Source organism: Lemur catta, chromosome 12 (assembly GCF_020740605.2).
Source record: "Lemur catta isolate mLemCat1 chromosome 12, mLemCat1.pri, whole genome shotgun sequence".
NCBI classification, from domain to species: Eukaryota; Metazoa; Chordata; class Mammalia; order Primates; family Lemuridae; genus Lemur; species Lemur catta.
The window spans coordinates 24,620,781-24,643,677 of NC_059139.1; the positions used below are offsets into that span (position 1 = coordinate 24,620,781).

At 38.7% G+C, this 22,897-nt stretch overlaps 1 protein-coding gene across 2 annotated transcripts in view; it reads right to left on the reverse strand.

Annotated features, from left to right (window-relative positions):
• Positions 1-980: 980 nt before the first annotated feature.
• The window catches only part of LIFR (LIF receptor subunit alpha), a 54,368-nt gene continuing 32,451 nt past the window's right edge, over positions 981-22,897 (reverse strand). For both annotated transcript variants that reach the window (XM_045566484.1, XM_045566485.1), the window contains 8 exons: positions 21,416-21,629; positions 18,575-18,754; positions 15,579-15,680; positions 14,636-14,803; positions 10,945-11,106; positions 9,956-10,049; positions 8,573-8,651; positions 981-8,194 (listed from right to left, as the gene is read on the reverse strand). In XM_045566484.1, the coding sequence (XP_045422440.1) occupies positions 7,571-8,194; positions 8,573-8,651; positions 9,956-10,049; positions 10,945-11,106; positions 14,636-14,803; positions 15,579-15,680; positions 18,575-18,754; positions 21,416-21,629 (1,623 nt within the window). In that variant the 3' untranslated portion in view covers positions 981-7,570. The remainder of the gene's footprint in view (positions 8,195-8,572; positions 8,652-9,955; positions 10,050-10,944; positions 11,107-14,635; positions 14,804-15,578; positions 15,681-18,574; positions 18,755-21,415; positions 21,630-22,897) is intronic.

Consider the following 22,897-nt stretch of genomic DNA (forward strand, 5'->3'; position numbering starts at 1 on the left):
ACCTAGGGATAAAAACATCTCCAGTTTAATCCCAAATCAGTTCAAGACATCTCTTGTTACTTCAACTTCCCTGGGTATTGAGAACTGAGTATTTTCAATTCAGTTTTATTGTTGGTCACTCCAGGGGAAGGGTAATGTGCCAAATTAACAGAGAAGCTGGAGTTTCTAAGCTAAGGTTTTAGTGTGATGTTGAATACTATTCGTTTACAAAATTATTCACACATCTCTATTTTTCTTTCCCCTAATAATTACATCATTCTTCTCTTTTTGACCTTTTCAAAGTTCCTGGGATTGGTGGTGCTACACCTTTTGGCTAAGAATTCACCATCTGGGAAACAAGTTATGCATTGAGAACTCCCCAAAGGCCAGACCATATGGATGGACTTTTCTTGCACTTAAATACTAACATGTGTTTCACAATTATTAATAATTTAAAATTGGTCTGCAGTTTCTTCAGGTTAAATCCAGGCCCATTCATGTTTCACAGTTGTTAATCTGGGTAAGTCTAGGCTACATATGTCTAAGGACTTCACTTCTCCCTTTACAAACTTCTATTTAAGATCACTTTATATTTTAAAATTACTGGGGTTTTGCCAAATCAATGACTGTATATCCAAATTCAATAAGCTGAAATAAAATTTTGATGTATTTCCAGAATCTCCAGAAATGTTTATGCTATCTTCAGAGGAAATAAATTAAAAACCATATATTAAGAACCAGTATTTATTTCTTACTTACTAATGCTGGATTACCACCATTTATTTTTATGCTAACTTCTCTAATAAATAGAATACTGATTTAATGGAACAGATGGATGGTTATACCAATGGCACAGCAATATATTCAAATATTAAAAATACAGCTATAATGCTATGTATTCATTATAATTCTTACAGGATAGAATAAAAAATACTAACAACAAAGCAGAAGCCACTTTTCCCAAATGCTTAAAGCAGGGGGAAAAAAATAACACCCAAATCTGTTGGTGTAAGATGTAAGAAAATATATTTATTTTTTTCCATGACAATACTATGATAAAATTGTTAAATACATGCATGTTTTAAAAACAGACATAAGTAACATCTTTAGAGTTAACAGCCAAGCATACTAGTTTTATATTTATGGTGTCTTAGTAATAGATTAATTATATTCTATTTTCTTGCTATAACCGTATCTTCCAAAAGATATGGAAACTAAATTCTGAAATTATACAATGACAATAAAGTGTCCAAATTACTCATTCTAACAGCAACATAATATCCAAATTTTCACAAGGCAGGAAATACTTCAGTTGTCTCTGTCAGTGGAGTTGTTTTATTCCATATTAAACTCATAATTTTGTAAATCAGAGTGAATCACACAATGTACTTCAATATATAGTTTACTTCCATTATTGGTATATTTAAATGTTTCTTTATATGATTAAACATGATTTTAGGTACAGCACATCACAATCAATCATTCACATTTAAAAAAAGAAATGTCTGTAGTGGTAACATTTCAAGAAAGGAAAATCAGAAGTTTTGGATCTGCAGTTTCTCCCTATCTTCTTTCAGCTACATTTACAAGCACTTGACCAAACAAAAATCAGTAAACAGTTACTAGTATTTATAAAAAACTGAAAATATTTAACATATAACACACCTCCTTTAAAAAAACACTCATTCTACAAACAACCTTATAAAAGACAAAAACTTGTATCTGTTCACAGTATGTGTATTTTGTAAACAGTAATTCGCTATAATGCAATTTTGAAAGTAAAAAAAATGGTAATTTCCTAGTGTTATAAGGATCTTGACTTATGGCCAGCAAATGAAAGAGAAGAAAAGGTAAAAACATTCTTACCAGGAAAGTTGAGTATTTAAAAATGATTTAATTTTACCTTTGAATATACCTTTAAAGTAGTACTATCTCAAATCTAGGATGTCTATTTCTTTAGCCAGGCCAATCTTTTTCAAGCAATTCTGAATTGAAATGTATTTAACAAAAAGTCATGCTCCTTTTGGAGAAAATATTAGGATAAAACAAATCCCAGGGTATCCATAACATAACACCTACACCTCCACAACAATGAAGAGTTTCTTTTTTGCGTACTGTCTTTCACTATTCACAACACCATTCACATTTTTCCTAAATGTTAATATTGAAAGGAAAAAAATTAAATAGAAGGAACCGCTAGCTTATTACATGTTAGAAATAATAGGGGAAAGTATTTGAAATCAAACTGGGGGAAGAATGAAATAATTTTTACGAAAACCAGTGTTCTTTTCTATAATCAATTGAAAAAATACTAATACTAATGTTAAACCTAACACTTAACAACTTTTCCATGTTTTAATGAAAATTGTATTACCACCTAGAAATATTTTGATCTTTTATAATACACCACTGGAATGCTTAGGAAAATAGTTAAGTTCAGAAGTTGAAAGTTACCCATTTAAAATTCTAAAGGGAAGTACATTTTAAATGTATAAGGAAATTCAATAATCTAAGTGAACCATTCAATCAGATGTGCATGATATTTTAGGCTTAAGTGCAGCACAAGGTCTACATTGTTAGCTTTTTAATTTAAGTTCTGATTGGCTACTGTAAAGACAATCTTAGAAGACGTATAAATGTAATAAAAATCAATCTCTTTATCAATTAGACCTTTTTTCCTCAATCACATCTGTTTTTACAGTATTCAGTTCTAGCAACCAAAAAATAATGTAAGTTATTAATGATTTGTTTTTCATTAACATTCAATCAGTTATAGTTTTACTTCTATAAGAGCTTTTGAATTTATTGTTTTTATGGGTCTTTAGCTAGGCACTTACACATAAAAACATTCAGAGGGTTTCCCCCTTAAAACACTACTTTTAACTTTCATAAAAATGTTGCACGGTTAAGAATTTATCTTGCATAGGTAAATTCTGTTTATAACTTGGATGTTTATAATCCAAACTATTAACATTCCTAACATAGAGAGAAATAAGCACTATTCATGGTTAAAAATAATAGATTCCTGTCATAACCCAATATCATAATTATAAGGATTTGGATATATTCACACCTCCTGACACTTTATCTTCTACAATAAAGCCTGACATATCAATTAATTAAATGTTCATCTTTATCCTCTATACTGGCATTAAAAATAGTTCATCTGTATTATCATTAGCATAAATAAATCCTGTAATAATTTTAAAAAGCACTAATTAAAAAGGAATAAAAATCTAACCACCCTACCAAAATAAGAGGTTAAAGTATTATTAATAACCCTGACACATAACCTATGAAGATAAAAATAAACCAAATTCAAACCAAGTAATTTCCAATGATATTCTAAGGCTATGTCTAAAAGACGAATGTACTGTAAGTTTGGCTACAAATCATTTTCTTCTGTGAAAAATTTTCTTCTAGATGTAAAAGAGGGGCATGACAACAATGAACCTTTGTTTCAGCAGGAAGTGAAAGTTCAAAATAAATTTTATGCTTTGAAGAACTAGTTTATCAAGAGAATAAGTTCTTGTATTAATCAATTCCCTCACACATCAATGCACTGTTTGCCAGAACACACACTGGTTGGTACAAACGTCCCAAGTTTTGTACCCATCAAATAAACTATGAACATTTAAAATTATGAAGAAATAAGGTATCTAATGATAGGTGAGCAGAACTCTTTTTAAGTTTTAACTCAAATTGTGGAGCCACTTCTATAGTAGATTTGACTGTAGGAGCCACAAGTTTCAGAGCTACACAAGCTAGACCTTGATATACACCACCCTTCAGGAAAATTCCGCTGCATCTATAATACTCTGGGATCAGACTCAGATAATAAGAAATTAGTTCGTGCAGTGTCACTATGTGCCTAAGTCTTTTTATCTAATCATCCCACATTTTACTTTGAGAGGCCCAATTTTACAGTTTCAATATAAGGGGAACAAAAGGCATTTTATAAAAGGTATATAAATTTTAACATAGTTCAAAATAGAAAATAGCAAAAATTACCTTAAAACAAATAAACAAAGAATTTTATCAGATTATGTGCCTGAGCAGAAAACTTTAGGATAACATCTTTTTGAATATTGACATGTTAAAGAGTACTTAAATTTCAAAATACCATAAAATTGATTTCAAATTCCCTTTGGAAGAAAACATTCCCTAGTCTCCTTCACTGAACTACATTTAATTATCCAAATACAAAAAGGACTTGCAATGTTCTTTAAATATGGACGGTATGAAGATAATTAAGAAATTACAGGACTAATTTCCAACTAGAATACAATATGCATGAAGTTTTAAGAATGTGACTTTTCACCAGTTTCTGAGAGTACGATAGTACTAGACGTTCTAAATGCAATCCTTCAGATCCATGAGCCGTGAAAGTAACGCTGGTTTGGAAAATGAGGTTGATACTTCCTCTTTTAAACTTTTCAATGAATGGCTGCTTCTGTTTCTAAACTGCAGGAACAAAGCACCTCTATCACATAAGCACATAAGCACACAACTCAACTATCCAGACACTCAGGGCCACAATCTGAAATCCGGGCCTGTAAAGGCTCAACAAATTGGAGACTTAGATTGCATATGTGCTAATCCATGCAATATAGAATTCACAAGGTTCATCTAATGTCAAAAGCCTAAGTCTTTAAGAATACTTCTATATTAAATATTATTTATTTAAAATGGCCACTCACAAAAGAAATGCAGTCACAATAACCCCTATAATGGTTTCCATTTATCACAAGGGCAGCTTGATTTAGGGGGCTTATAAGTGAATTGACTTACATGAGAGAGAAAAATGTGTCTTACATGAAGTACTATTCAAACAACATAATGGAATATAATTCTAGTTTGACATTTAGATTTTTCTCACTGATGGTTGGGCTTTTGCTGAGGAAAAAGGGGTTTCCCAATTAGTTTTCGAGTCGGTAGGGGGTGGAGGGAACTCATCCAGCCTCCCTTTCTAACTAGTCCTTAATGATCCCCTCAAGGGAGGGGTAGCTAATCTGCCTGGACAGGGCACAGCCACTCTTAGCCCGCCTTACACAGAGCCACGGTCTCTGCACTGACAAACGGCACATGTAGGCCAGAGTCTCCAACAACCGGACAGGACAAACAGTGTTCTCTCCCTCCCTGCTCCCTGTGTCGAGGATGCCCCTAGATGCACAGGTGGGGTGAGGTTGAGAGGTAGTGACCTCGGGTGTGCACAGGGGTCTGGCTATCTTCAACTCGATGGAGAAAGACAAGGAAAGAAAGCCCTGAAACACAGCATTCTTCTAAGCACATAACAAACTGCACGGAGCCTGCCCAGACTCACAGAGCATTACTCTGCTTCTTGTTAACCTGGCGATCCTTGTGCATGGAACTCCAGAGGCAGGGGAGGGATGAGTGGCACTCTGAACTTTTTTCACAAAGGAAAAGCAGTGAAGTCCTGGACAGACTGAAAGGATTTAAGAGCCCCAGTGATGTTCACCATCAGCCAAACAAATAAGTCATTCGATAGGTTGGGAAGGGCACTGGATCCGGATGGTCACAGTTAAAATGCATAGACGAGTGCACTGATGACAGAGATCAATCTCTTCTGTCCTTTTCCTGTTATTTCAGGCTAACAGCATTTAGATCAATAAACTTTTACTGTGGCCAATGCTTATCCTTGTCCTAAAGAGATGAACGTAGGAACAGGGGAACAGGCATGATCTGAGGGCGAGGGGACTACGGCAATGACAAGCTCTGGCAGGGAGAGAACGCAGCACCAGGTCTGAGTGCCTGGGCTGGAAGCTCAGGGAAGGAGCCAGAGAGGACAAAAAGGAAGACAAGAGAAAACTGTTTAGGGAGGGCTTTGGTTTGACACATTTTCTATTACTGAAAATTTCTATAAACTATTATATAGTTTTAATACACTATGTATGTACATAATTAATTGTATGTCATTCCACATATTCATAATATCATGAAGCTTAGAAATTTAGTTGAATCCTAGCAGGTAAAAATCAGGGTTCACACACAGAGTATCTAAATAGATTTTGTCCTTTGTCATTCTGTGGCTTTTTTCCACAGCATGGTTTTTAAAAAGATACAATATGAACTTGAAAAAAAATAATTGATCCATTATTTTCAAATACATTACATAACCTCAGATGATTAAAAAACAAGGATATCTTAACTTATTCAGATATTTTAAGTTTTCAGGTACTTCTGCCTTAACTATCAAAAGACAAAATACACAGACAACCCGAGGGCAGGAAAAACACAAGGTATCTTTCAGTTTTCCATTCTCCTTTCCCAAGAACCACAGTCATTTTAGACTTCACTGGTAAGAAACCAGCGTGGGCAGAGGATGCTGTGCTGAAGACACAACGCTGCACGGGTCACTAAGCAGTCGCGGCACCTGTCACACCTACGCCCACTGATGCGAACTGATTATGGCATTTACTGGGAAGTAGCCCGTGGCTACCTGTTCCTGTAAGAAGCATTCTCTCTTTAGTTTTATATTTAAACATGTGAGGGCTGGATCAGATAGTCTGGAACGATGATGGTTCAAGAGGAAGGGAGATGTAAGACTCGGGAGTGGGAGGAACACTGGCAAGGAGGTATCCGAGATCATCACTGCCAGGAGGAGCTATGGCCAATCACAACTATATGGACAGCTAATGCCACGAGATATTGCTTAGTAGTCATCTCATATAGTAAATCACTGGAATTATATGCTTATGAACAATATTGAATTTGCTCACATAAAGCTGACACTTGTGATATTTTGTATCAAAAAATGTTTTGTTTGTTTTTTTTAACTTGGGTCTGTAGTTTTAGAAATTTAAATTTTAAATATTAGGGCAACCAACTATAATAATGGAAGCTAGCATAAAAGCTAAAAAATAATGAAAAGGTTTGAAAAACCTAGCAAAGCAAGAAAACATGATTCTGATTTAAGAGGGTCAGTGTCACACTTGTTTTCCAAGTTTGCACCCCTGAGATACCCATTATACAGTAGGCACAGAAATCAGCATACTTTATCAAACAAACACTAAATAGCTGCTGCTATATTAAGAATTATATTAATTTCTGTAAATGCTGTGGATAGAAGAGAATAATCTTAAAAGTTTTAAAATCTGTGCTTGGTTTTCACCTAGAATGGAGTAAATGTCAGGCAAATAATCATCATCTGTTACTCTGACATTTTTCTTCCTTGCCTGCAAATCCACTTGCAATTCTACAAAGTATACATATGAGAAAACCATTGACAACAGAACCGAAAACAGTTGTGGCAGGATTTGTTTTGCATGTATGTGCTAGTCAGTATTAGCCTTGAAATGCTTCTTGAAGGTAGAGCACATGAGAATTCTTTGGCTCGATCACAAGGAGCTCCAAATCTTGAGTTGTGTGGACTGAGGATTCTGAGTCATATGCTTTGGCTTTTAGACTACATTAAAAGCACATTAACACTTGTAGTGTAACTTGCATGTAGTGAAGTTCACCCCACTAACAATACTTCACAGGATCCCTCCAAGAATGCCCAGCGCTGACGCAGCAGCACTAGCAATAAGAGCTTATTGAGATGGCAGGCTGAAATGACATGGTGACATTGTTAATCGTTTGGTTTGTTCTGAAAAAAGTTTGTAAAGGACCACCCTCCTCCATTAGATTGTGGAGAGTCCTCATCTTTAGGAGGAATCAAAAACTGTCGGGAGTTAATGGAGCACGGGCTTCCAAATGAGACAATTTCACTGTTGCTGTCTGTGGATCTAGGAGAGTCTGGAGATACTAAATTCCAAGTATTTACATTTGCCTGAGGTCTGTAGCCCGCAGTTTTATCTAAGTCATCCTCAGCAGCTATGTCTTCTACAGTAGAATTAATGGGGAGGTGCATCTGTGGCTTATAGCCTGCCCCTCCTGCAGGGTCCTTTCCGTGCTCTTCCTCTGGTTTCACCTGTGGCTGATACATGGACTGAACATCAATGTAGATGACTTGCGAAGTCCCTCCGGCTTCATCCCCCGCTGGGTTCGGTATTTCTTCCTCAATGATTGGTGGGCAATAGGACACAACCACGTGGTTTTCAGGTTCTGCACCAGAGCTATCTTCAGGACACTCAGCCACTGGGGAAATTATTTCTGTATCTTCTATTTTAGGAAATGTTGATCGAGTTTCCAGAACCTCAACATTATTTGGGGTACAAGGATTCATTTCCAATGTTTTAAGAGCACTGCTTCCCTAAAAATAAATTTAAAAACAGTGATTAAGAATAGCACTAAGTGCCATTGCAATGCTCCTCTTACAAAAAGGGGCATAATTTTATTTTTCCCCCACATTTGCCTATAAACATGTGCCTCTACACCCCTGTGGTATACACTGGAGCAGAGCCATTTGTTTCCTCCCTATCAATATTTTCCTTGCTATTAATAGCGGGGAGAAAAAGCTTGGAATGAACAATTTAACATTAATAATTTTAGAAATTTAGCAGATGTTAAAGCATGCTACTTTCTCAATACTTTTGACTGAGGATGACATTTGCATATTACAAACTTTTCACAAAAGATGAAAAAAACAAGCCAGTACTTCAAAGGTAAATGTAAGAAAATAAAAGATTACCTCACAGACACTTTTTTGAAACTGTAATGCTTTACAATTTTCTGGATTTGGAATATCAGGGTAGAAGGTTTCTTTAATCCTTTAAATAAAGAATGATTAAGTCAATTTAATAATTAGGTAACAAGCAAGTTAATATATCATCAGGCTTAATTTGAAGTGAATATCCGAGATGAAAATGGGAGATCTGCAGTGTGATCATTCACTAGAGCAAAAGCGAAATGCGAAGATGACATTTGGTCAGGCAGTGTTCCATCATGTTTTCATACTTACTATTAAAAAGAACTTTGTCATTTGAAATTCCTTCAGGAAAAATTACTTTGTGAATGTGAGTCTGAAATGCTCTCACTTCTAAACTCCCTTCTTACTTTGTCTTTTTTTTTGGTATTGTAATAGTTGTTTTTAAAATGTGATTTTTGGTAGTAAGAATATGGTTACCAAACCAGACTATTCTGTATTTCTACAACTACTACTATTTCAATTTATGAGCCAGGATTGCTAGAATACATTCTCTTCTTTGTCAAAAATGGCGGCATCGTCAAGGCCGGTGAGGACCTGTCTGTGCACGAATTCGGCCACCGGGACAGCTCCCGCCAGGTGAGCAGGCGCAGGGTGGGCACTCTCTCCTGCTGAGCCCCGCGGCCCCACCTCCCCTCCCCTCACGCCACCCACTCCTGCTGCACCCAGCCACACAGCTCCTCCCATGTCCTCCAGAAGGTTAAGCCAGAAGCTATTCTCTCTGTCTGGAAAATTCTTTTGCCTTTCCTTACTCTTTGGGACTCTCCCACGGGGCGGCTTGTCCAACTACCTCCCAAGACGTGGCCCTGCTGGTCTCCTCACAGCACCTGGCTCCCTTCCTTCCTCGCACCCTCTGCAAGCACATGTCTTTTGGATGTTGTGGTTCAACACCCCCCTCCCCCACTACACTGTAAGTCTAGAAGGACCATGCTCCTTTTGTTCACCACTATATCCACCTTCACATGGAAGGCGTCATTCATGTTTGTTGAATGAATGAGTAAATGACCAAAATGACCAGATTTTCTAAATAGATCACCAGAACAAGTGAAATCTTCATCATAAAATTACAGTTAATCTTGCAGATAGCTACTGCCCCATATATGTATGTGTGTGTGTAAATTTTTTTAGTACAATTGCTATTACTTTATTAGTGAAAACAGTAGGGAAAAAGTTATACTTTTATACCTTATTAGCTTTAAGACTTTTAAATAATATGTTGTGTTCTTGCTTAATATTAAATTCAACATTAATTCTGATTAAAACAATTTTTTCCTAGCTCGTTACAACTAAAAAAATATACTCAATACATAAACTAAGTAAATGTGCCCTTAAGAACAAAAGAGCAAGAGTAAACACAGGTACCATTACCATTCTCTTTTCCGATAGCAAAGGATACTTGTTACCACTCCGACAATGACAGCCACTGCCACCGGGATAAGAATGGCAATAATTAACCCCACAGCTGAAAAGAGAATGTTGCAAATATTAAAATCACCATTTTTAGTATAGGTTGATAGATTATTTGGAAAAACATCAAAATTCACTGCTTCAGGGATACAAAATATAATACTCCAGAAGAAGTTTTAAAGCATGACCTTTAAGTGCTGTAATAATTTTTACACTAATACTTAAATTAGTATTAGCAGGGTTTCTCAATCTTGGCACTTTTGACATTTTAGCCCAGGCAGTTCTTCCCTGGGGTCAGGGGGATCCTGTGCCCTGCAGGAAGCTCGGCAGCATCCCTGGCCTCCAACCACTAGGCAACCAGAAGTGACATGAGACAGTGCCAAGTGACTCCCAGATGACACAATCATCCTCTACTGAGACCACTGCTTTACAGAACCAACTCAACAGGTGTGTATAAACTCAAACTCATGGCTAGAGGATAGGCCTGAGATCAAATGAAAGTTCTTTGCTGGTTGAAAGACAGCACTCAAGGCAGTCACTCTTCTCTCATTTCAAATTTATGAGGGTTGTGCGGTACAAAATGTTTTAAAGGATATTTCTTTCACTTTTCCCTGGATATGTTAAAAATTACAGAATAGCTGGGGCAAAAAATTTTAAACTGGTTGACCATTGTATAAAGTCAACGTGAATTTAGACCTCTAGACTACAGACGTATCCCTAATTCATTGATGTCTTAGGTACTCATTTAGAAATAGCTTCAAATAACTGACAAGCATAAACATGAAGTCATCTCATAGCATTTTAATACTTACCTCCACCAGCTGTAAAAATGCAACAAAATGAGAAATTTAAAAAAAAGGGGGGGAAGGGATTCCTACACAAACCAAAAATCACTAGGAACATTACACATTTAAGGATGGAAAGCGTCTCAAAAGCAATCTTTAACTTACAATTTTCCTTTGTCACCACGAACATACTCTTCTCTGGGCCCATCCCACCATCTGTGTAGGCTCGCAAGACCAGGTGATAACTTGTTTTACCTTGAAGATCAGCAATTCTCAGTGTCTTCTGGGATATGTCAGTAATATTCTTAACCTTTATGTCAGAACGACCTATTTTTCAAATGAAGACTATTATTACTAATCTCTAACTCATATTAAACACATGGTTACTCACACCTGTCACATCAACTGCCCCTCAAGGTGGGTCTGGCTGCAGCCACCCCCAGCCAAGGACTCTGGAGCCAGCCAGAGCCACGTTCAAGTTCTACCTCTGCCAGTCAGTAGCTAAGTAATAATAAGAGCCTATTATTGTATTTAAACCACTCTGAACTTGAATTTTTCTATTAATAACTATGAAACAGACTATGGGCCAGGTGCAGGGGCTCATGCCTGCAATCCTAGCACTTTGGGAGGCCAAAGCAGGAGGATCACTGGAGGCCAGGAGTTCAAGACCAAACTGGGCAACAAAGCAAGACCCTTATGTCTCACTTATAAAAAATATACCTATTAAAAAATTAAAAAATTATCCAAGTATGGTGGCATGTGCCTGTTGTCCAGCTACTTGGGGGGCTGAGATGGGAGGATCACTTGAGGTCCAGGAGTTCAAGGTTACAGTGAGCTATGATGGTGCCACTGCACTCTAGTCTGGGCAACAGGAAAAGACCCTATCTCCTTAAAACAACAACAACAACAAAAAAAACACTATCACATCACAGGGCTATAGGGCTATGTCAAGCTTTATATATATCCTTCAGAATAATGCCTAGAATGCAGCAGGCATCCAGGGAAAGTCACTACCCTTTCTACTACTGAGAGCATGAAAACCACCACAACCCAAACCCCCCTGGACTGATCCTTCTGGTGAGTGAGAGAGGGGATGAAGCGAGAGTGCAAATCAATAGAGAGGACCTCAACTCACTCAGAAAAGGATCAGTGTTATGGAATCCTCAAATGAGAGACTGATGAGAAATCCTTTGAGTCAAACTTCAAAAGAAAGTGTGACAAATTGTTTAAACTATTATTTTTAAAAATTTTCAGCAGAATAATGTAAGATGATAGTCCAAAAACTCAAATAGTACTAAAGAGCTAACAACAAAAAGCAGCAGCTCCCTACCAGCCCCTGCCCTCACCCCCACAGCCACTTTAAAACCACATTATCAGCTTCTTTCTTTGCCTCCATACTTCAAAGTGACAAACTTGGCCAGCTGCTCCTGACTTTGAACTTTTAGACCTTATCAACTCATGTCCTATCAGGGAGGATGAAAACTGAGTACTTTTACCCCCCTGCTGCCCTCTCCCAACAACATCATTCATCTGGGAACACTGGAACGTTTGGGGAATTCACATAACGAGTTACTGCCAAAACAGATCATCACTTGGTATGATGTTTCCTTTCTTGTTTTCCCATTGTTTTAACTGCCATTTATCCTCATTTGCTTGATTTTCTATATACCAATTCCTAATTCTCCCCACATCCTCCAGTGAAGATTCAACACAATTTTCCACGTGGTCAAACACGATAAAATCCCAGTCCCATACCACCTTCCCCGCCCTCCCGGGACCGCCTGCCCTCTCTCCTCTGCTGCTTCCTGGGCTTCCTCACTCCCTCTCCTCTTCTACTTGCTCCCTGAGAAAAGCAACGCAGGGGAAGCAAATACTTGCAGCCCTGCATGTCTGAAGATGTTTTCATTCTCCTCTCACACTGGTTGACTGATAGAGTACAGAATGCTTGGTTGAAAGTAATTTTCACTCAGGATTTTGAAGACATTGCTGTGGTTCCAGTATCCAGTGTTGCCAGGACATCTGAGGCCATTCTTACTCCCGAGTCCTTGCACATGACCTGTTTTTCTCTGATTGTTTCTAGGGTTTTTTCTTTATATATTACATGCTCTGAAAATTCATAATGACATACTTTGGCATAGACCTTTTCTCTATTTATTTTACGTGTACTTAATGAATCCTTTTACTCTTAGGTGCAATCTTTCTTCCTTAACCTCCCTTATCGTTTCAAGACCCCCAGTGGATGCCTGAAACCACAATTAGCACCAAACCCTATATATGTGATGTTTTTTTCCTACACACACATACCTATGATAAAGTTTAATTTATAAATTAGGCACAGTAAGAGATTAACATCAATTTAAAAATAGAACAATTATAACAATATACTGTAATATAAGTTATGTGAATGTGGTCTCTCTCTTGCTCAAATGTCTTAATGTACTGAACTGACCTATTTTTGGACTGCTATTGACCACGGGTAATGGCAACTGTGGAAGGTGGAACTGTGGATAAGGGGGGACTACTTGTACTCAGGTCCTTCAGTTCTGAGAAATTCTCTTCACTCAACCTCCCCTACTCAGCCCAGATTCAACCTAACCATCTGCCTCTTTGCCCGGTTTGGCAGGATGAATCCAGTCACTTCTCCATGAGACCTGACCTAGATTTCATCATCCTCCACTCTTCTAAGTCATTTGTCCCACTTCTACCCCCAAATTTCTGAGTCTTCTTTTTCGGTGTCATCTTGCCTCTTCCATTCCCTTTCTCCTTGTAGCTTTATGAGGGTTAGCAACTGATCTAGCAACTGGAAACCGAGATGCTAGAATTTTAATTGGTTCAAGTGTAAAATTTCCAAGCATTTGAGGAAAGCTGTACTATTAACTATTTAATATGCTGATGTTTGTAGAATTTGGTATTTAGGATTTCCCCCATCCACAGGCAACTCCCAAGGCTCAGGAAACACAGAACTCAGTGAGCTGGGGGGAGGCGCACGCTGAAGGCAGCTGCTCTGGGGAGTGACGCGGATAATGCCCAGTCAGCATCAACGCCGAGCTGTTGTTCTCCACTTGTCAGACAGGCATTAAATAATTAAAATGATTTCTTTCCAAGGAGAGGTCATCCAGGGAAATGAGAGCTCTCAAATTGAAAAGATGATATGTTTGTGGCTATGAGTAAGAAACATCTGACTCTCGACAAATATAATTTAAGGAAAAGCCAGAAATTTGTATAAACTATTTTGTGTTTGTAAAGCTACAAATACAAAATTGTATGTCTAAAGTGTTTAGACATACACTTACCGATTGTCAAGGATTGTCTGGATTTTTTTAAGGTTTAATGAAAACACACGTTCCCAATCAAGTCAATTAAGTTTCCCAGCTTATTAAGGCCACAGCCAAGGATGATGCTAATGGGCTGATGGCTCTTGGGCAAGTTACAACTGAGACTCTGAAGCCATTATTTGGATCCCTGAGTTTCTCTCCTCCATTACCATAAGTAAAAGATGACTCATTTTATTTTTAAAGTAAACTTCATGAGATGCTATGTTATGGATCATATCATGCAAGGCTATAATAAGAGATAGTCTCTGTCCTCTGGGGTTCATAATCAAAGGCTTCAGAATAAACTATTTAAGTGATTTCTGAAAGACTACATGCCATTTATTGCATACTAAAGTCTTAAAACTAAAATATTTGTGAAATGACTGCATTTTTATTTCCCCATTTTTCAAACAGTTTTAGAAACCAGGATTAAACTACTTAGCAGCACTTTATTTCCTTTTCTTTCCTCCTCTTCCTTTTGTGGGTAATGAGAAACTTCTATGAAGCACACTATACTCACACTAGTAATTTATTATACTTACCTGATTCCAAACCCCTAATCTTAGATGTGTCTCTTTCTCCTTTTTCAAAGTAAAATAAATATCCTCTTAAAAAGCCTCTAAGCTCTTCCACAGGAATATCTTCCCATTTTACTAATATTGAATCTGCAGAAGTATCCTCAACAGTAAAATTTGGTGCAACAACTGGAGCTGTAAAAGGAAAAAGTCAATTGCTAAAGGAGGGTTTACTAGCACAAAGTAAGACAGTACATTTCATGACATTTCTAGCTTTCAAAACAACTAAACCTGGAATTGAAACTTTATTCTCTATTTTATCATGAACTTCCAGAGATATTACCACAAACACTTTCGTAGTGAAGCTTATATACTAATAACCATAGGAAAAAAATATTTTTAGGCACAAAGGTAGAACTTACAATACCACTTTCAGACAATACACCATCTAGGGAAGCAACCTACGCAAAATCTTTCAGTGGCTACTCAAATAGACTTCATTAGCATTTCCCTTCTTTATTGATAGTCCTGAATAATTGTCTTTTAAACTTGTATAAGTGTAAATTATTTTTGACACCCAAGTTAAGATTTAATTTTCTTGAAGACAACAGTAAAATTGCGAATTTCACTGCAGTGTGGTTAAAGCTTTAGTTCTCCAATTATGTGCCCACAGAACACCAGTGGTCTATAGGCTCAAACATGAGATGGTCAGCCTCTAAAAAAATCATAAAATCCAAAGAAAAATTGGACAGACTTGTCTAAATTTTAACTTTTCTTCTTGGAATATTTTCCCGTAAACAAATGGGTTAAGTAATCAAATGATTTTAAATTTACCACATAAATTATTTTACCTTCCTTGAACTAAACATCTAATTCAATCTATTTTTAGAATTCATTGTTACTACTGCTGCTGATTTATAATTTTTCATGTTACCTTTAAGTCTAAAAACAACTTATCCATTTAACTTACCCAATTCTTCTATATATCCAATTATGGAACGTAACAATTGATATCCTTGATTTCTGCACCCATACAGGAAAAAATTATATCTTACACCTGGTCGAAACTGATCTGTAGGATGAACACAATCAGTAAATTTTCATAAATATATATTAATATGAATATCTAGTTTAGAAATATCAAATTTAAAATAACATTCTGAAATTTCCAAAACTAAATTTAAATAAATGTTTTCTTATAAAAAATACATCTGTATTTTCAAAATTGGTAGAGTGAAAAATGACTAAACAAAAAATTAAACAAATTCACTTCTATTATAATGAAAAGTTTAGTATTATTTATAAGATGGCATCTCCTTGCAAAGGAAAAAAGTGATCAAGGCTTACATATTGTTCCTTAAAAATCAAGCAATGATGATTTCTTCCCAGATTTGATCCAGGGTCAGTCACTAAACCATTGCAGGTCCACATCATGCCTCTACAAATTCCTTCCCTACATAGTGTTATTACTGGGTTGGAAAATAATCACCACTCTCTTCCTTTGCTCCAAGAAGCAGAAGGAAAAGTTCGCTCTATCTTGAAGCTTTAGGGCCTTAGCGTCTATTCCTCTTTATAGCATCACCATGAAGTGTCCTTGGGTGAGTTAACTCCATAAGACATACAAGGGAAGCACCTTAACTTCGGTTCAAAAGACCCTTTTAAGCACCTCGTCAATAAAACGTGTGCAATATGGGGAACAGAGATGCACAAAACAAGGTCCCTGGCACAGAGACCTGGTGGAGTGGTGGGGAAGACAGATGAATGGGGGTAACTGTGACACATTGTAACGCTAGAGGTACAGAGCAGATGCTGTGGAACCTTAAATGAGAGACCAGATGAGTCTAAAAAGATCAGAAAAAGCTACCATAAGTGACATCTGAACAGGGCCTTGAAGGGCAATTAGTAGCTCAACAGCCCCCAGCCCAGAAGAAAATGCTGGCAGGGAAATGGCAGCATTCGAGATTGCATTTAATTTGCTGAATGTAATGATTCTAGTGTGGTTAAGGTATCGGTTTTCTAATTATGTGCCCACAGAACGAACATCAGTGGTCTACAGGCTCAAATATGAGATGGTCAGCCTCTAAAATCACATAATCCAAAGAAAAATTGGAGAGATTTGTCTAAATTTTAACTTTTCTTCTTGGAATATTTTTTCTTAAATGTTTGCTAAGTGCTGGCAAGTTCTAAGTAAATATTAATGGAAATTCAAACTCAGCCAACTGTTTATTTTTGTAACTTTTTTCTTTGTGGAAAGGTACACTTGAGGTTAAGACTTTATAGGGCATAAACATTAGTAAATCTGTACCTTGTTTTATGTTAAAAGTAGGTATTATCAACAATCTATAGGATTCTGCCACCTTAAAATAAAAAACAGCCTCAGTGGTTTAGAGCATTAGGAATGTATTGAGGTTGTAAGAGAGAGAGTAGACCACGGGATGAGAAAGGAGTAAGAGGCTCACTATGTGGCACCTGATGTTTAGAAGCTCAGCAATAAATAAAAGATAATATTCCCAGCCTCCTGGAATAGCCTTGAATTTGAACACCGGTTCTATGACATACTAATTTTGTGACCTTGGGCAAGTTACCTAATTTCTCTGAGTCTCTGTTTTCTCAACCACTGTAGGGCCTTGGCTCATCTGCATTGGCACAGAAAGTTCTTCTCCTCCCTCAATCATCATGGGGCCTGCTTCTCCACATCCCACAGGGCTCAGCTAACACTTATATCTGTAGATACTCTCTTACATCCACTCCACCCTACCCTAGTCCATCCCAATTATCCTGAAAGCCCAGGTGAAAAAGAACAAACAGACGGGGACTGTGTAGGGCTCAGTCAGCAGCATGCAGGGGAATTCAAGGGAGGGTGCAGGAAAGAGAAGGGGATATGGCGGGCGCCTCGACAAGGGCTGTATGATGTAAGAAAGGGTAAAGTGCAACTCAGGAAGACCATCGCTGCTTTGGCCAATTATATATGTGAAGGAGTCTGGCTTTACTCCAGGCAGAACTGGAAAATGATCTGAACCCGTATGTGGTAATCCAGTGACCGGGGCTCATCCTCAGCGCTGACAGAGGAACAGTGAACTCCCTGGGAGAGCCGCAGCGAGCAGGCTGCTTGTTCCCTGCGCTGACGTGCAAGGGACAGCTAGCAGAGGGGAAGGACACAAGAAGCATCACAGGCGACAGGTTCCAGAAATCCCATGGGGACAGGCACGACACACCCTCGTCAGCTACTCGGAAGGAATGATGGTACTGGAAAGGGGGTTCTGATTCCAAAGGGCACGGCTCTTTCAGCTGGCAGGTGACCAAATACGCCTGTGGCTAAGCTCTTAGGCTGCACCAGGGCAAGGGCAGCTCGTCACAGCCCACAGGCTCAGCAGCCGGCGCGGAACGCAAGCCTCACCGTGTCCACACCCACACTCGTGCCCCTGCCCCGCAGCGGGACAGCGAGGAGGGGGTCGAGCCCTCTGTGCTCAGTCTCTCCCCAGCCCTAGCCCAGGGCAAACAACGGCAAAGACACACAACTGAGACCAAACTGCTTATTATTCTGGCATCTTCTTTTTTCATGAGTATTTCCTCATGTTGTTTTACATCTTCGGCCTAATTTTTAATGCTACTTAACTTTCCATTTTATAGATGTACCATTATGTACTCATTCCCTTATTTGCTATTTGGGTTGTTTTCAATTTTTCACAATTATAAATAATGTTGTGGTGAACACTCTTAGGGGTAAATCTGTGTTGTTCTCTGATTATTTCTTAGAATAAACTCCCAGACAAGTAATCGCTAGATCAAAGTGTTTGAACCCCTTCCACACATACTGCCACAAACCACCTTCCAGGAATGTTAAACCCACTCACACCCACCCAGTGGTGGAGGAAAATCATCACTTCACTGCACCCGGTCCCATGCATGTTGCTTTTTAAGAATATTTTTTCAGAACTTTAACTGAGAGACACGAATCCACCTTACCAGATTCTATAAGAGCTTCAGTGCTATTTGAAGGAACTTTTCTCCAGTCCATAAGGCATGGTTCAGACCGAGACGAGTTGCACCACTTAATGACGTAGTCACAAGTCATGTTGGGGTCCTGATGCCAGGTGAGGAGAATCCCCTTTCCCATTCCAACAGCCTGCTCTGTTTTGAGATTGTCTTCAACAAGAAAGACATGTTACTGGCATTAAAAACAATACTGTAAGGCAAACCTCATGAAAATGGACCAGAGTTATAAAAATCACTTCACTGTGAACAAATTATAAAATAGTACTCAAACTAGATAAACCTTTAGCAAAGATTAGAGGTATTGCTTTGTTATTTTTACTGTAATAACTACAGCACTCACCTGTACACACAGATTAACAGAGCATTGGAAAGAAAATGCTAAGAAGGAAAAAAGCACTTAGTATCGGTAGTGATGTACTGGGGCCGGGACGTGAAGATCAAGGCCAGAAGGGACGGGGCTGAGGGCACTGGAGGGGACAGGGCTTGGCAAGGCAGGGAGGAGGCGGGAGGCGGGGAGGACACGTGGACAGTGCGAAGGCCTCTTCGCATCATCTGCCACCACGTGTGCTCCGTGAGAGCACACAGCAGGCTCAGGCCAAACGTGCGGCAAGAATGGATGAACCGGCCCCTTCTCTTCCTTCCCAGGAAGACTGCTGCTAGCCCAGAGCTGGGCTGAAGGGGATTCTGCTGACCAGAAGCAGGATGGGAGTGAGGAGAACCCTCACTGTGAGGTGGACAGCCCTGTGGGCACAGGGAGAGGAAGCCCACACAGCGCCCCAGGGGACCCCAGGGGCAGGGTGCAGAGGCTGGCGGGGAGGGGACTGAGGGTGGCTGTGGAGAGGTTTTGTTTCCCCATCTGGCCAGATCTCCCTTAGGTGAGACGTGGGGGCCCAGGCTGGGGATGAGGAATTGGGGTGGGGGTTAGGGCAGTGTGGTCAAAAGGGAGAGGGGCATTTCTACGGTAACAGGAGAAAAGAAGTCATTTCCATCACTGATTTATATTTAAGGGTTCAGTAAAAAGCCAAAGAAATTTTTTGAACAAAATTTATATTCATAAAGCAACTACTACTGAACGCAAGACAATGATTTAACTCAGAATACAGAATGCGCTGAACATAACAGCTTTTTGGCTCAATGTGATTAAAAAGCCACAGTGTAAGCCCGAGCTGAGGCTGCAGAGTCTCCGCCTTGGGAAATCCTCACAGAATGAAGATTTGTTCTGGGGCTTCATTAATTGTCTGAATGCTGATGACTAGACCATTGCTAGTCCTGTAAATGACCACCTTCAGAGGGACACACGGAAAAGGGGGCATTACAGCTCTTGAATTAAAAGACAGCGTAGCCATTGCCATTGCCTAGCACTGTGAGAGCAATGAAATATATCATCTAAATCAGTAGGTTATCTTTCTATGGATGTTTGCACATCTCTCTTTTATTTTTCATTTTTGCCAGGCCAAAATGAACAGCCATTAGGCCAGCTGTTCTAAGCCCTGCCTCGGGGCTTCTGCCACACCACTGCCCTGGGGGCCTCTCCAGCCAGCACTGCCATCTGGGCTCTGGCCAGTGCTCAGTATCTCTGACACGCATCATGTGTCCCCATTCCTTCCTCCTAACTCTGCTACGGCTGACTCAAACAGAACAAAGAACCAGTTAAGTAACAAGCAATAAGAAACTGCCTCAAGCTAGAGCTGAAAAGATACTTAGGGGACCCTAACTAGACCAATTTTTCTTCCTCTAGGAGTGAGTGGGTGGTTACAGAAAGGTGATCCCATGTTGGGGCAGGACAGCAAAGGGGGACAGGCGATGACTTGGAAGAGCACTTAAGTGAAAGAAGAGGTACAAATGGACATTCGAAACCCATGACTCAAAAAAGTGTCAAGGTAGAAGCTAAGGAGGAATATACTGGTCATTGGAAATCTGTAAAATTTAAAGGAAGATTCTAAATAATTTTAAAATTATACCAGTTATTTTTTTAAAGCCTATACTGAAGATCTTAGACTTAAGATGATTTTATTATCAATAAAGAATTTCTATAGGCCGGGCGCGGTGGCTCACGCCTGTAATCCTAGCACTCTGGGAAGCCGAGGCGGGTGGATCGCTTGAGGTCAGGAGTTCGAGACCAGCCTGAGCAAGAGTGAGACCCCGTCTCTACTAAAAATAGAAAGAAATTATCTGGCCAACTAAAAATATATATACAAAAAAAAAATTAGCCGGGCACGGTGGTGCATATCTGTAGTCCCAGCTACTCGGGAGGCTGAGGCAGTAAGATCGCTTAAGCCCAGGAGTTTGAGGTTGCTGTGAGCTAGGCTGACGCCACGGCACTCACTCTAGCCCGAGCAACAGAGTGAGACTCTGTCTCAAAAAAAAAAAAAAAAAAAAAAGAATTTCTATAAATAAGGAAAAAGCTGCCAATTAAAATGAGTATTTCTTCCTGCCTGATAGTTTGCAAAGCACCACAGCTGACACAGCATAAACTCTCACAGTCTTGGAGAGAGATTTGAAAACAATGTTTGAATAAATGGCTAAAATATTTCCTCCTAAAAGCACTATCCACTACCATAACTCTCCAACATTATGCTATAAAGTAGCTGAATACAGTGATGATTTTATTTATCAGTGCACATGCTTCAAGCCGATACTAATGACCGCTCTGTCGCAATGAACAGCAGACATCAATCGCTTGTTCCTCCTTACACAGCAGCAGCAGCAAGATATACAAGAAAAATGCTGACATTACATGAGAGCAACTAATATTAAAATTTTTCACTTATATCTCCTATTCTCATATACTAAATCATCTTAAGCACTCACCATTTGGAATTTCCATGCTAGCTATTTTAGAAGGTGGCGATGCGCCCACAGAATTTTTTGCCACCACACTGATGATGTAGTCATTTTTATCAAGTTGTATTTCTGCTTTGTGCTGAGGGTCAGGGATCTCAGAAAGGGACTGTGTTTCCTCGTCTGATGAACATGATACATTATAAGAAAGTATTTTTCCATTCGCTTCATTGATGGGTAAAGGCTATGAAAAACAGAGAAATACATTATTACAAAAAGTGGCCGAGTCTAAACTAGATTCCAGGTTAACAGTAACAAGGTAACATCAGAGAAGATGACATTCTTAACAGTGTGAAACATTTAAAATCCACTGAGACCTAGGTAAGTCAAGAAAGTGATACTGAAGAAAAACTATTATTTTCTGTAAGCAGTAAGAGTTCACAGAAACTTAAAAATTAGGTAAATACAAAATAATATTTATATTCACATTTTTCAGAAGAAAAATTTTAATAAGTGGTCAGAACCATTGCTCTACTTAACAACAAAAAAGTGTGGTTTTTAAAAAATGTTTATTGTTCTCTTAAAGTATTACATTCCCATTACAGAAAATTTACAATATATACAAAAGTTGAAAGAAAACAAGTAAAAATCTCCCATATTCCCACCTCTTAAAGTCACTTACATTTTGATATTTCTTTCACATTGTTTTTCTAGGGGTAGATTTTTTTTATTAACATTGTTTTAACCATACTACAAAATTTTGTATTTACTTACTTATTCTAAAATAAGTAATTTACTTATTCTGAAATATACACTAGTCCCTGTTAATACAGTTATATGTATTTTAATGATTTTATAGCTCATGTAGCATTTTTACCAATATAGTTGAATATTCCTAAAATAAATGAAATTTAAGTTGTTCCCAATTCTTAACAATACTAACATAAATATTTTAGTGAATGTTTTTGGCCACATTTTTTTCTTTTTCATAGTTAGGATTAATTCAAACTTCTTCATTTATAAAGCTAACATGCTTTTCAAAACGATCACCCCAATTTATACGTCAGTGTATGGGCCCTGCTGATCCAGCTGGGCTCATGTTACTAACACTGCTGCCAACACTGCCCCAGCACAGGTCTCTGATGCCTCCCCAGTGGCCTGCTCCAGTGGCAGAGTGCAGTTCCAGGACTTGTGCACTTCCTGTGATACCCCTGGCCACTCACTCCTCGAAACAGCTCCCTGCCATCTGGTTTCTATAATTCTATTTTCTTTGGTTTTCCTGCTCCTCTGACCTTTCCAATTTCCTGTGCAGGCTCCTCCTCCTCTGCTGGTACTTTGTATGCTGCTATCACCTGGGCTCCAACCCTGGCCCACTTACAACCTCCCATGTTCCCCCCACCCCCCCGTGATTCCATGTATCTGCTACTCAAACCTACATCTTTAGCTCTGACCCCTCCCCCAAGCGCCAGAGCCTTACAGCAAACCACCACCTACTTGACCCTACTCAGATAT